Source organism: Salvelinus alpinus, chromosome 3, assembly GCF_045679555.1.
Source record: "Salvelinus alpinus chromosome 3, SLU_Salpinus.1, whole genome shotgun sequence".
Classification (NCBI taxonomy): domain Eukaryota; kingdom Metazoa; phylum Chordata; class Actinopteri; order Salmoniformes; family Salmonidae; genus Salvelinus; species Salvelinus alpinus.
Window position 1 is genome coordinate 33,275,584 of NC_092088.1, and position 14,470 is coordinate 33,290,053.

General features: G+C 43.5%; 1 protein-coding gene across 1 annotated transcript in view; it reads left to right on the forward strand.

The window, feature by feature from the left end:
• Positions 1 to 10,318: 10,318 nt before the first annotated feature.
• LOC139570580 (actin-binding LIM protein 1-like) overlaps positions 10,319 to 14,470 on the forward strand; it is a 150,037-nt gene continuing 145,885 nt past the window's right edge. The window contains exon 1 of the mRNA XM_071392550.1: positions 10,319 to 10,477. Coding sequence (XP_071248651.1) covers positions 10,465 to 10,477 — 13 coding nt within the window. The 5' untranslated portion in view covers positions 10,319 to 10,464. The remainder of the gene's footprint in view (positions 10,478 to 14,470) is intronic.

The window sequence follows — 14,470 nt, forward strand, 5'->3', positions numbered from 1 at the left end:
GGCCAGCGACGTCTGTTGACTCATCCAAAATCAAATACTTATGTCATGCAATAAAATGCAAATTAATTACTTAAAAATCATACAATGTGATTTTCTGGATTTTTCTGGATTAGATTCCGTCTCTCACTGTTGAAGTGTACCTATGATAAAAAAATACAGACCTCTACATGCTTTGTAAGTAGGAAAACCTGCAAAATCGGCAGTGTATCAAATACTTGTTCTCCCCACTGTATATCCATCCTGCCCTGCCTTTCTAAAGTCTTCAAATGCCAAGTTAACAAACAGATCACTGACCATTTTGAATCAAACCATACCTTCTCCGCTGTGCAATCCGGTTTCCAAGCTGGTCACTGGTGCACCTCAGCCACTCTCAAGGTACTAAATGATATCATAACCGCCATCGATAAAAGACAGTACTGTGCAGCCGTCTTCATCAACCTGGCCAAGGCTTTCAACTCTGTCAATCACCGTATTCTTATCGGTAGACTCAACAGCCTTGGTTTCTCAAACGACTGCCTCACCTGGTTCACCAACTACTTCTCAGATAGAGTTCAGTGTGTCAAATCGGAGGGCCTGTTGTCCAGACCTCTGGCAGTCTCTATGGAGGTGACACAGGGTTCAATTCTCGGGCCAACTCTTTTCTCTGTATATATCAACGATGTCACTCTTGCTGCGGGTGATTCCTTGATCCACCTCTACGCAGACGACACCATTCTGTATACATCTGGCCCTTCTTTGGACACTGTGTTAATTAACAAACCTCCAAACGAGCTTCAATGCCATACAACACTCCTTCCATTTTTTTTTTTTTTTTTTATTTCACCTTTATTTAACCAGGTAGGCTAGTTGAGAACAAGTTCTCATTTGCAACTGCGACCTGGCCAAGATAAAGCATAGCAGTGTGAACAGACAACACAGAGTTACACATGGAGTAAACAATGAACAAGTCAATAACATGGTAGAAAAAAGAAAAAAAAGAGAATCTATATACAATGTGTGCAAAAGGCATGAGGTAGGCAATAAATCGAATAATTACAATTTAGCAGATTAACACTGGAGTGATAAATCATCAGATGATCATGTGCAAGAAGAGATACTGGTGTGCAAAAGAGCAGAAAAGTAAATAAATAAAAGCAGTATGGGGGGTGAGGTAGGTAAATTGGGTGGGTAGTTTACAGATGGACTATGTACAGCTACAGCGATCGGTTAGCTGCTCGGATAGCAGATTTTTAAAGTTGTTGAGGGAGATAAAAGTCTCCAACTTCAGAGATTTTTGCAATTCGTTCCAGTCGCAGGCAGCAGAGAACTGGAAGGAAAGGCGTCCAAATGAGGTTTTGGCTTTAGGGATGATCAGTGAGATACACCTGCTGGAGCGCGTGTTGCGGGTGGGTGTAGCCATCGTGACCAGTGAACTGAGATAAGGCGGCACTTTACCTAGCATAGCCTTGTAGATGACCTGGAGCCAGTGGGTCTGACGACGAACATGTAGCGAGGGCCAGCCGACTAGGGCATACAGGTCGCAGTGGTGGGTCGTATAAGGTGCTTTAGTAACAAAACGAATGGCACTGTGATAAACTGCATCCAGTTTGCTGAGTAGAGTATTGGAAGCTATTTTGTAGATGACATCGCCGAAGTCGAGGATCGGTAGGATAGTCAGTTTTACTAGGGTAAGTTTGGCGGCGTGAGTGAAGGAGGCTTTGTTGCGGAATAGAAAGCCGATTCTTGCTTTGATTTTGGATTGGAGATGTTTGATATGAGTCTGGAAGGAGAGTTTGCAGTCTAGCCAGACACCTAGGTACTTATAGATGTCCACATATTCTAGGTCGGAACCGTCCAGGGTGGTGATGCTAGTCGGGCGTGCGGGTGCAGGCAGCGAACGGTTGAAAAGCATGCATTTGGTTTTACTAGCGTTTAAGAGCAGTTGGAGGCCTCCAACTGTTCTTAAACGCTAGTACAACTAAATGCATGCTCTTCAACCGATCGCTGCCCGCACCTGCCCGCCCGACTAGCATCACTACTCTGGACGGTTCTGACTGAGAATATGTGGACAACTACAAATACCTAGGTGTCTGGCTAGACTGTAAACTCTCCTTCCAGACTCATATTAAGCATCTCCAATTCATAATTAAATCTATAATCGGCTTCCTATTTTGCAACAAAGCCTCCTTCAGTCACGCTGCCAAACATACCCTCGTAAAACTGACTATCCTACCGATCCTCGACTTTGGCGATGTCATTTACAAAATAGCCTCCAACACTCTACTCAGCAAACTGGATGCAGTCTATCACCGTGCCACCAAAGCCCCATATACCACCCACCACTGCGACCTGTATGCTCTCGTCGGCTGGCCCTCGCTACATATTCGTCGCCAGACCCATTGGCTCCAGGTCATCTATAAGTCTTTGCTAGGTAAAGCTCCGCCTTATCTCAGCTCACTGGTCACCATAACAACACCCACCCGTAGCACGCGCTCCAGCATGTATATCTCACTGGTCATCCCCAAAGCCAACACCCCCTTTGGCCGCCTTTCCTTCCAGCTCTCTGCTGCCAATGACTGGAACGAATTGCAAAAATCGCTGAAGTTGGAGATTTATATCTTCCTCATTAACTTTAAGCATCAGGTATCTGAGCAGCTTACCGATCGCTGCAGCTGTACACAGCCCATCTGTAAATAGCCCATCCAACTACCGACCTCATCCCTATATTGTTTTTATTTACTTGTTTTGCTCTTTTGCACACCAGTATTTCTACTTGCACATCATCATCTGCACATCTATCACTTCAGTGTTCATTTGCTAAATTGTAATTACTTCGCTACTATGGCCTATTTTTTGCCTTACCTCCTTACTCCATTTTCACACACTGTATATAGATTTTTCCATTGTGTTATTGACTACTTTTGTTTATCCCACGTGTAACTCTGTATTGTTGTTTTTTGTTGCACTGCTTTTCTTTATCTTGGCCATGTCGCAGTTGTAAATGAGAACTTGCTCTCAACTGGCCTACCTGGTTAAATAAAGGTGAAATAAAAAATAAATGAAACATTTTTTGTTTCTAAATGTCTGCGCTACAGTGAAGGTTTCCCACGAGAGAGTAATGGTTAATGTGATTGGATGTTCATTATTTGACTAGGCTACCTGTATTTGACATTGTTATTTCCCTGAACACTAGATGGTTTAATTTCATTTTTGGCAGTGAAACGAGGCTACTCAGGCGAGGGGAAAAAACCTCACCCAAATGTATAACCCAGTTGGAAAATATAAATGTACTGTTTGAAAATGTGAAGAAAAAACATTTGAATCAGATTTTTACTTGGCGTACCCCCGACGGTATTGCGCATAGCTCTGGGGGTACACATACCCCAGTTTGGGAATACCTGGTATAGAGAATAGAGCCCAAACTATTCAAGACAAACTGCACTTCCTCGAACAGTACACCAGAGGACAGGCTCGAGAGGTAGTTAGGAGCTGCCAACATATGGCTCCAGATAAGGGCTATCAGATAGCCAAGGGCATATTAAAGGAGCACTACAGCAATGAATACAAGATTGCCAATGCATACATGGAGAAGGATTTTAGCTGGCCTAGCATCAAATCTGAAGACCCCAAGACATGACAGGCTTATGCATTATACCTCAGAGGTTGTTGTAATGCAATGGAAGATGGAAGACATGGATGAGTTGGATCTGGCCTCCAGCTTAAAGAACATCATCCTGAAACTACCCTACAAGCTCAGGGAGAGGTGTAGGTTGGTTGCTTGTGAGTTACAGGAGCGGCGCCATGGCAGGCGTGCTAGATTCCTTGATCTCATCCTGTTCATTGAAAAACAAGTGAGAATAGCCACACATCCAGTGTTCGGTGATATTCAAGATCCTACAGGATCCAGAGGCCACAGTCAAGGCTCATTCACACGTCTATTCACAAATCCACAGGGAGCAGCTTTGCTACCAGCGTGTCATCACCACAGAAAACCCCCAAACCCAATATACATCAGATGTCTGTTCTGTAACGGCGGTCACAAATTGGAGCTGTGTCCACAACTTAGGAAAATGAGCCACAGGGAGAAAATTGGGTTCCTAAAGGAAAAGGGAATTTGTTTTGGTGGCTTGACAAGTGGAACACATGCCAAGAGATTGCAATGGGCCTCTCAAATGCAGTGTATGTAACCAAACTCATGTTGATCAGAGGAACAGCAGAGCAGTCATCAGAAGCACCAGTGAGCAGTGCATCGGTTTCTCTGAACACATATGGGCATACCGGGGCCGGGGACCAAGAATGTGTACTTGCTATTGTACCAGTAAAGCACAGTAAAGGCAATATGGTTATCCAGACATACGCCTTTCCTAGACCCAGGAAGCACAGCCACATTCTGCACAGAGAGACTGATGACACATTTTGACATCACAGGAAGAGGAGCTAAAATTGTATTGAAGACCATGAATCAAATAAAAGGGAAGTTGATGCACACCCTTGTTATCAGAGGATCGGACATTTCCGAGTTGAAGAAAAACATTAATGGAATTACCTGAAGTCTACACTCAGAACAACATGCCAGTGAGTACAGAAAACATCACCACAGAGAAAGACCGGCCCAAGTGGCCTTACCTGAGTAATATAAAGATTACTGAAATGAATGCAGAAGTGGAGATGTTGAAAGGAACCAACGCTCCTAAGGTCATGGAACCATGGGAGGTGGTTAACAGCTGTGAAAATGGACCATATGCTGAGGACCCTACTGGGGTGGGTTGTCAATGGTCCCCTTAGAAGCCATAATAATGAGGACAAGTGTCGCCATCCTGCTGTTACAGCTAACAGAATCTGTTTCAAATCTGGAATAGATGTTGATAAGTCAATACAACACAGATTTCAATGAGAAATCCTATGAGGAGAAATAGAAAATGTCAGTGGAAGACAAAAGGTTTATGAAGATAATGAATGATTCTGTCAAGTTACAGGAGGGCCATTACAGCCTGAGGTTACCTTTCAGGAAGGATGATGACACCTTACGCGACAACCATCATGTTGCTGAACAGCGCCTCCTAAACTTGAAATGCAAGTTCAATGTTTTTACCTTGCTACATAAATAGATACGCAAGCGCAGGGGTGTCAAATTCAATCACCGCACGGGCCAAAAAAAACGTGCAACTGCCACCCAAACTGGCCATTGTTTTATTAGAAAGAATATGGTCCTTTAGAATGTCCAGTTACGTACATAGGAATCTGTATATACAGTAGCATTTTAACATATTAAAACAAAAGTGATAAATAATATTTGTCAAGCCTTTGCTGCTATTCTTGTAGATGAATAATATGCTGCGATCCTAATCAAAAAGTAGTTAATAACTCCAAATAACAGAAACGGAGCTATAGGTTTGTAACATTTAAACTTAAAACATGTTTTAATTTTTTTTAGCACTGCATGGATCACTGGTGCGGTTGAATGCAGCATTGCTGTATGGAGCACTCAAAAAGTATTGTAGTTGAGTAGCCAACCTAGGCTACTGCCCAAATGGTCTACATGTTTCTCCTTTGCATGTTGTTTTGTTGCAGGTTTTGTTTTTTGGTTATTCATTGTCCAGCTTTAAAAGCCAAAGCCAGACTGCAACATTTTAGTAGCCTAGCTAGGACTGTGGCGTTTGTTTGTACACTTTCCCTCCACTGTGCACTGTAAATGGGACACACGAAAGCAGCGCAATTGAAATTGAATTCACTGACTCGAGTGCATCAGGCTGTAATTTCATGAAGTAGATTACTCAACTGTTAACTCCTTTATACATTTACATTTACATTTAAGTCATTTAGCAGACGCTCTTATCCAGAGCGACTTACAAATTGGTGCATTCACCTTATGATATCCAGTGGAACAGCCACTTTACAATAGTGCATCTAACTCTTTTAAGGGGGAGGGGGGGTTAGAAGGATTACTTTATCCTATCCTAGGTATTCCTTAAAGAGGTGGGGTTTCAGGTGTCTCCGGAAGGTGGTGATTGACTCCGCTGACCTGGCGTCGTGAGGGAGTTTGTTCCACCATTGGGGTGCCAGAGCAGCGAACAGTTTTGACTGGGCTGAGCGGGAACTGTACTTCCTCAGAGGTAGGGAGGCGAGCAGGCCAGAGGTGGATGAACGCAGTGCCCTTGTTTGGGTGTAGGGCCTGATCAGAGCCTGAAGGTACGGAGGTGCCGTTCCCCTCACAGCTCCGTAGGCAAGCACCATGGTCTTGTAGCGGATGCGAGCTTCAACTGGAAGCCAGTGGAGAGAGCGGAGGAGCGGGGTGACGTGAGAGAACTTGGGAAGGTTGAACACCAGACGGGCTGCGGCGTTCTGGATGAGTTGTAGGGGTTTAATAGCACAGGCAGGGAGCCCAGCCAACAGCGAGTTGCAGTAGTCCAGACGGGAGATGACAAGTGCCTGGATTAGGACCTGCGCTGCTTCCTGTGTGAGGCAGGGTCGTACTCTGCGAATGTTGTAGAGCATGAACCTACAGGAACGGGTCACCGCCTTGATGTGAGTTGAGAACGACAGGGTGTTGTCCAGGATCACGCCAAGGTTCTTAGCACTCTGGGAGGAGGACACAATGGAGTTGTCAACCGTGATGGCGAGATCATGGAACGGGCAGTCCTTCCCCGGGAGGAAGAGCAGCTCCGTCTTGCCGAGGTTCAGCTTGAGGTGGTGATCCGTCATCCACACTGATATGTCTGCCAGACATGCAGAGATGCGATTCGCCACCTGGTAGGAGCGACCTAGGTTTATAGTCGCTTTTGTGTCCTATTCGGCCCGTGGGCCTTGTGTTTGACACGTGTGCTAGCCCATTAGCCATGTTATGCCTGAATTGTGATCATTGCCCTTGCTAGTTTGATTGTATGGACATTCTCAGACAGACTGTAGCTCAATCTATTTACCACTACAAACCGATGGTGGCACAAAGACCGCACTCAACCAACTCTATAAGGTCATAAGCAAACAAGAAAATGCTCATCCAGAAGCGGCGCTCCTAGTAGCCAGGGACTTTAATGCAGGCAAACTTAAATTGGTTATACCTCATTTCTACCAGCATGTCACATGTGCAACCAGAGGTAAAAAAAACTCTAGACCACCTTTACTCCACACACAGAGATGGCCTCCATCTGACCATAATAGTATCCTCCTGATTCCTGCTTGCAAGCAAAAACTAAAGCAGGAAGTACCAGTGACTTGCTCAATACGGAAGTGGTCAGATGACGCGGATGCTACGCTACAGGACTGTTTTGCTAGCACAGACTGGAATATGTTGCGGGATTCATCCAATTGCATTGAGGAGTATACCACCTCAGTTATCGGCTTCATCAATAAGTGCATCAACGACGTCGTCCCCACAGTGACCGTACGTACATTTCCCAACCAGAAGCCATGGATTACAGGCAACATCCTCATCGAGCTAAAGGGTAGAGCTGCCACTTTCAAGGAGCGGAAAACTAATCTGGACGCTTATAAGAAATCCCGCTATGCCCTCAGACAAACCATCAAACAAGCAAAGTGTCAATACAGGATTAAGATTGAAACCGACTACACCGGCTCTAATGCTTGTCGGATGTGGAAGGGCTTGAAAACTATTACGGACTACAGGGAAACCCAGACGCGAGCTGCCCAGTGACACGAGCCTACCAGGCGAGCTAAATGCATTTTTTGCTCTCTTCAAGGCAAGCAACACTGAAGCATACACAAGAGCATGAGCTGTTCTGGACGACTGTGTGATAACGCTCTCGGTAGCCGATTTGAGCAAGACCTTAAAACAGGTCAACATTCACAAAGCACACACGTTTACTCAAAGCATGCGTGGACCAACTGGTAAGTGTCTTCACTGACATTTTCAACCTCTCCCTGACCGAGTCTGTAATACCTACATGTTTCAAGCAGACCACCATAGTTCATGTGCCAAGGAAGCGAAAGTAACCTGCCTAAATGATTATCATGCCGTAGCACTCACATTGGTAGCCATGAAGTGCTTTGAAAGGCTAGTCATAACTCACATTAAAAGCATCCTCCTGGATACCATAGACCCACTCCAATTCGCATACTGCCCCAACAGATCCACAGATGACGCAATCTCAATCGCACTCCACACTGCCCTTTCCCACCTGGACAAAAGGAACACCTATGTGAGAATGCTGTTCATTGACTACAGCAAAGCGTTCAACACCATAGTGCCCACGAAGCTCATCACTAAGCTAAGGACCCTGGGACTAAACACCTCCCTCTGCAACTGGTTCCTGGACTTCCTGACGGGCCGCCCCCATGTGGTAAGGGTAGATAACAACACATCTGCCACGCTGATCCTCAACACTGGGGCCTCTTGGGGGTGTGTGCTTAGTCCCCTACTGTACTCCCTGTTCACCCACGACTGCGTGGCCAAACACGACTCCAACACCATCATTAAGTTTGCCAATGACACAACAGACACAACAGGCCTGATCACCAACAATGATGAGACAGCCTATAGGGAGGAGGTCAGAGACTTGACAGTGTGGTGCCAGGACAACAACCTCTCCCTCAATGTGAGCAAGACAAAGGAGCTGATTTGATTTGAATCATCCCCAGCTTCCAATTGGCTCATTCATCCCCTGTCACGCCCTGACCTTAGAGATCCTTTTTATGTCTCTATTTTGGTTTGGTCAGGGTGTGAGTTGGGGTGGGTATTCTATGTTCTATTATTTGTATTTCTATGTTTTGGCCGGGTAGGGTTCTCAATCAGGGACAGCCGTCTATCGTTGTCTCTGATTGAGAACCATACTTAGGTAGCCCTCTTTCCCACCTGTCTTTGTGGGAAGTTGACTTTGTTTGTGGCACATAGCCTTAAGCTTCGCGGTTTGTTTGGTAGTGTTTATTGTTTTGTTTGGCGTCTTTTCTAATAAAAAGAAAACGTACGCTCACGACGCTGCGCTTTGGTCCAGTTCTTTCAACGGCCGTGACATCCCCCTTCTGTTCTGTAACTATTCCCCATGTTGTTGCTGTAATGAGAATGTGTTCTCAGTCAATTTACCTGGTAGAAATAAGGGTTAAATAAAAAATGAATCAATAAATATCCAGGTGTACTCATACCCCAATGCATCCATACATAAGAATGGCAGGGTCCAAGACATGCTGTTGGCGCGAGGGTCGTCACTAATTACCACAGCCACAAAGTCATAATTATAGCTAAACCCTGCCTATTTCTACAATTTCTGCAACCTTAACCACATTGCTAACCTTATGCCTTAACCGTAGCCTTAAATTAAGACAAAAAAGCACATTTTTGTTTTCATGAATATTTACGATACTTTGGACTTTGTGTCTGGGGTAACTAGTGACAACCTGACCGAGCCACCCAACTTTCTCAACATTCAACAAAACATTCATCCATAACTTCACAAATATATTACTTAAGAGAAGGTGATAAAACATTTGTTTTTTCTTATTTGTAATGATCATACACTGTTAATGTTATTGAATGTTAAATATGCCATCGTATACCAACATCTTATAGCTTATTTGTAATAATTGAGGATCAAAATAATACAATTCCTAAGTGTCTTTTTTTGTTTTTGAAATTGCCTTACCATAAAAAATATGTGGAAAAGTGAGCACACACAGTAGGTCACCCACAGAGATGGAGAAAAACCCCTCTAAAACAGCTTGAAACTTTAGATACCGGACTGAGTACATAAGGCATAGGCTACAGAATATAAATATTTATATCCACAAAAAAAAATCACTTATGTAGGAAAAAGGATCAGAAAAAGTAGACTAGTATCGGCCTAGTGTGTGCAATATAATAGTCTGAAGTAAATAAAACGTTTCTTCATTAGCATTTTCAGGTAAGCCTAAATGAAGCCTTTAACATACGAAAATGAAATTCCAATAGAAGTAGCCTGCCTGTAACCTGCCTGTTAGAGCAGGTAGCAAGAACACAAATGGTATAGGCTATAAGCTTACTCAACATCTTGTAAAAGGTGCAATAAATAAAAAGTGAAATCTCTAAGTAGTTTTGTGCAGTTGTGCATCTCTATTATAGCACTTCATAAGGGACAGGATTTTTCCTGACCATATGGAAAACTGAATGTGAATTAAAATAAATAACTGGACGAGGGACTACTGGATGAGATTGAGAAAGGTGCCCGAGTGGGGGGTGTCACTGTAACACAAATACAATCTATACCCGTCCCAGAGTTTAAGACCACAATTCACCCAAAAGTCAAGACCTATTTCACATTTGTGTTTTTAACTTAAAAATAGAGAGGTACTGTGTTTATTAATAGGACACGCCCTGCTGCCCGCTACCATGTTCTCCATCGCGTCGCGCAGGACTATTTCCTGCGCCAAGCCCACAAGCCTATATACGGTCTAATGTAGCCTAGCCTACACAGGGAAAATAGTGTATTTTAATGGCCTCTCCAAAGCAGCACTTTAGGATCCACTAGAACCGTTCCCGCAAGAAGGTGGTTACCGGACATGTCTGCAAGAGGTGAGTAGCCTATCCAATACCGCACTAACTGCAAAAGCCGTCATCTCATTCTGGACAGGAAAAACACATGTCAGATTTTGTTATCTCGGATGAATTCGAGAGATATACTGTCATCCTGCGGGAGTAGGCTACGTGATTGAAATACACTTCATGATAGGATACCAGTAGCCATATGCAGCACATGCACAGCTAGAGGAGGGGGGAGGCTACATAAGACTATATCGTTCCACTTATACGGGACTAGTAAAGGCCCAGTGCACTACTTTTGTGAAAAAAATGTTTGTGGCATTTTTTTAATTGTTAAAAAAAAAATATTTTCAGGGGGTGCTGCAGCACTCTCATCAACCTTACTTCCCGCAGCTATGCATAGTGATATGATATATCCCTTGTTGATATTGACTGCTAACATGAATTACTTTCAGCTCCAAATCCAAGTGTAAAACGCTGTTTTATTTTGTATTTTGACAAATAATTCACAGTTTATCGCTGTAATGAGTGTTTCTTGGTAGTGCTAAACAAATCTACTTTGAAATAAATTAAAACACCTCACACACATTGGTTATGGACTTAAAAAAGAAGACACCTGTACCATATCAGATATAGAGTTGAAAAGTATGACATTTAGATTTTGCATCCCAATATTACACTTTATATCACAGAAGACTGAAATACATTGAAACCGTTTAACATAATTTCAAAATAAACATTATGTTTCTATGAAAAATATTAATAACATTGCACCCATGAGGCCACGAGGTCATTTGACTGCAGGAAAGGGCAACTAAGTGCAGCATTTATTACAGTTCAAAATAAACTCAGCATAAAAAGAAACATCCTCTCACTGTCAACTGCGTGTATTTTCAGCAAACTTAACATGCGTAAATATTTGTATGAACATAACAAGATTCAACAACTGAGATATAAACTCAACAAGTTCCACAGACATGTGACTAACAGAAATGGAATAATGTGTCCCTGAACAAAGGGGGATCAAAATCAAAAGTAACAGTCAGTATCTGGTGTGGCCACCAGCTGCATTAAGTACTGCAGTGCATCTCCTTCTCATGGACTGCACCATATTTGCCAGTTCTTGCTGTGAGATGTTACCCCACTCTTCCACCAAGGCACCTGCAAGTTCCCAGACATTTCTGGGGGGAAAGGCCCTAGCCCTCACCCTCTAATCCAACAGGTCCCAGACGTGCTCAATGGGATTGAGATCCGGGCTCTTCGCTGGCCATGGCAGAACACTGACAGTCCTGTCTTGCAGAAAATCACACACAGAACGAGCAGTATGGCTGGTGGCATTGTCATGCTGGAGTGTCATGTCAGGATGAGCCTGCAGGAAGGGTACCACATGAGGGAAGAGGATGTCTTCCCTGTAACGCACAGCGTTGAGATTGCCTACAATGACAACAAGCTCAATCCGATGATGCTGTGACACACCGCCCCAGATTATGACTGACCCTCCATCTCCAAATCGATTCCGCTCCAGAGTACAGGCCTCGGTGTAACGCTCATTCCTTCGACGATAAACGCGAATCCGACCATCACCCCTGGTAAGACAAAACCGTGACTCGTCAGTGAAGAGCACTTTTTGCCAGTCATGTCTGGTCCAGCGACGGTGGGTTTGTGCCCATAGGCGATGTTGTTGCCGGTGATGTCTGGTGAGGACCTGCCTTACAACATGCCTACAAGCCCTTAGTCCAGCCTCTCTCAGCCTATTGCGGACAGTCTGAGCACTGATGGAGGGATTGGGCATTCCTGGTGTAACTCGGGCTGTTCTTGTTGCCATCCTGTACCTGGCCCGCAGGTGTGATGTTCGGATGTACCCATCCTATGCAGGTGTTTTTACACGTGGTCTGCCACTGCAAGGACGATCAGCTGTCCGTCCTGTCTCTCTGTAGCGCTGTCTTAGGCATCTCACAGTACAGACATTGCAATTTATTGCCCTGGCCACATCTGCAGTCCTCATGCCTCCTTGCAGCATGCCTAAGGCACTTTCACACAGATGAGCAAGGACCCTGGGCATCTTTCTTTTGGTGTTTTTCAGAGTCAGTAGAAAGGCCTCTTTAGTGTCCTGAATTTTCATAACTGTGACATAATTGCCTACCGTCTGTAAGCTGTTAGTGTCTTAACGACCATTCCAGAGGTGCATGTTCATTCATTTCTACAGTTGCCTATACCATACCATAGTAGCCTAATTAGTAAACAGAAACTTTTGCAGACAGCCAGGCACAATCTTACAGATGTAAAGAAAACAGTTACAGTAAGGCTGTTTGACTATAATAAACAGTTTATTATAGTCCATCAAAAAATTGTGAACAAAAAAGGCTCATACTGCTCTGTAATTTGCACAACCTCAATTCACTATGTTGAATATGTGGCTGTGCCTGGAATGTTTTTTTTCTTCGTCTGTATGTGTGACTTTTTAGACATTCATAGGTGCATAGCCTACTGGATGAAACCCTGCCATTATATTGAATACATTCATGTCTTCATATGGTATAAACATGTAGTGATTATATTTCAGGGATGAAACACCTGTAGTATGGAGGTAGACAACATTTCTTTCCAGAAAAAGTCTTGAGCCCTGTGTACCCGTCCAGGGAGGTTAGTCAAATATAGACTACACTCTCTTGCGAACATCTTCAGCAGAAGAAAGGATCAATGAATGTGCAATAAAACTATTATTTGAATAGCCATGTTCATTATTTCACTCAATGAACTAGTTATTGCATTTGTTAGTGTAAATTGATGGCACAGTAACCAATGTTCCCTCAATTTTTTCGGGACTGAGCAAATGTCAGGTCTGCTGAGCGCAAACTTGAGCACGTTTACTGTGAACACCGAGGCTGTACCCACTTTTATAGTTATAACAGTGGCCAAGTAGGCTACTGTGGCTATTTGATCATAATGTAGGCCTACCATTTACATTTTAGTTTACCATAAAAAACAATGGACAAAATGCATCCCAAAGTAACATGGAAATAGCTGTTCTATCATTCCGCCTACAATAGCAGCCAATGTCTGGTGTTCAATGTAGGCCTACATTCCGTGAGGCCTTTGGAAAAAAATATACAGGGCTTGACATTAACCTGTTTATCCACTTGTCATTCAGACAAGGAGGTGACTGCATGTTTGGTTTAATGCAAGAAACCACTTTACAAAACAAAGTTCATTATTATTCCCATACTATTATTACAGAGAATCAGACAAATTATGCTACCCAGCTTATTCAAGCCTGTCTCAAAATACAACACTGCCCCTTTAAGTCAGAAAAAATGCTCTTTACCTGACTTGCTTTTCAAAGATGGCTAGAAATGCAGAAGTGTTGTGCTCTTGTAGGAAGCAACTACTTCCCCATTGCTGACTAGAATTTTTAGCTATAACTGGGCTAATAACTCACTTACTAGCAAAGAATATTAACAAATGTGCACACGTGGCTACCTGCAGCTCTCGCTTTGATCTCAAAACAAGCTTATCTACTCCCAACCAGTCATGCTGTAAACACAGTCTAGTTCAAAGTGAATGGCACAGATCCATATATGACAATGTTCTATTTGCATAGAGGGATACTGTAGATCTGATTGGTAATGCCGCACTGGTCTGTAGAGTATGGATGAGTCCTGCATGTCAATGCGATAGCATCCTACTCTGGTGCATTCTGCCTACAATAACATCTCTTGCATAGTTCATTTTGTTTCGGTGTGTTGTATTAAAAGTGGGTAATATTGGCAATTCCCACAGTAGAGGGAAACATTGATAGTGTTAACTAAAGGGGAAAACTAAAAAGTTGAGTGATGTTAAATCTCGTGCTTCTCTGCCCTGGCTAATATTTATTCTGTGCAGCAGTCCTGAGGGAGCTCCGTGCAGTAACTTCATTTCAATGTAATATAATTTCCACTCCAAACCATTTTTTTCTTCCATTTAGTCCTTTTTAAAGGGGCAATCCAGGATTGGCACATCCACTTTTCCCCCCAAAAAATTATAATC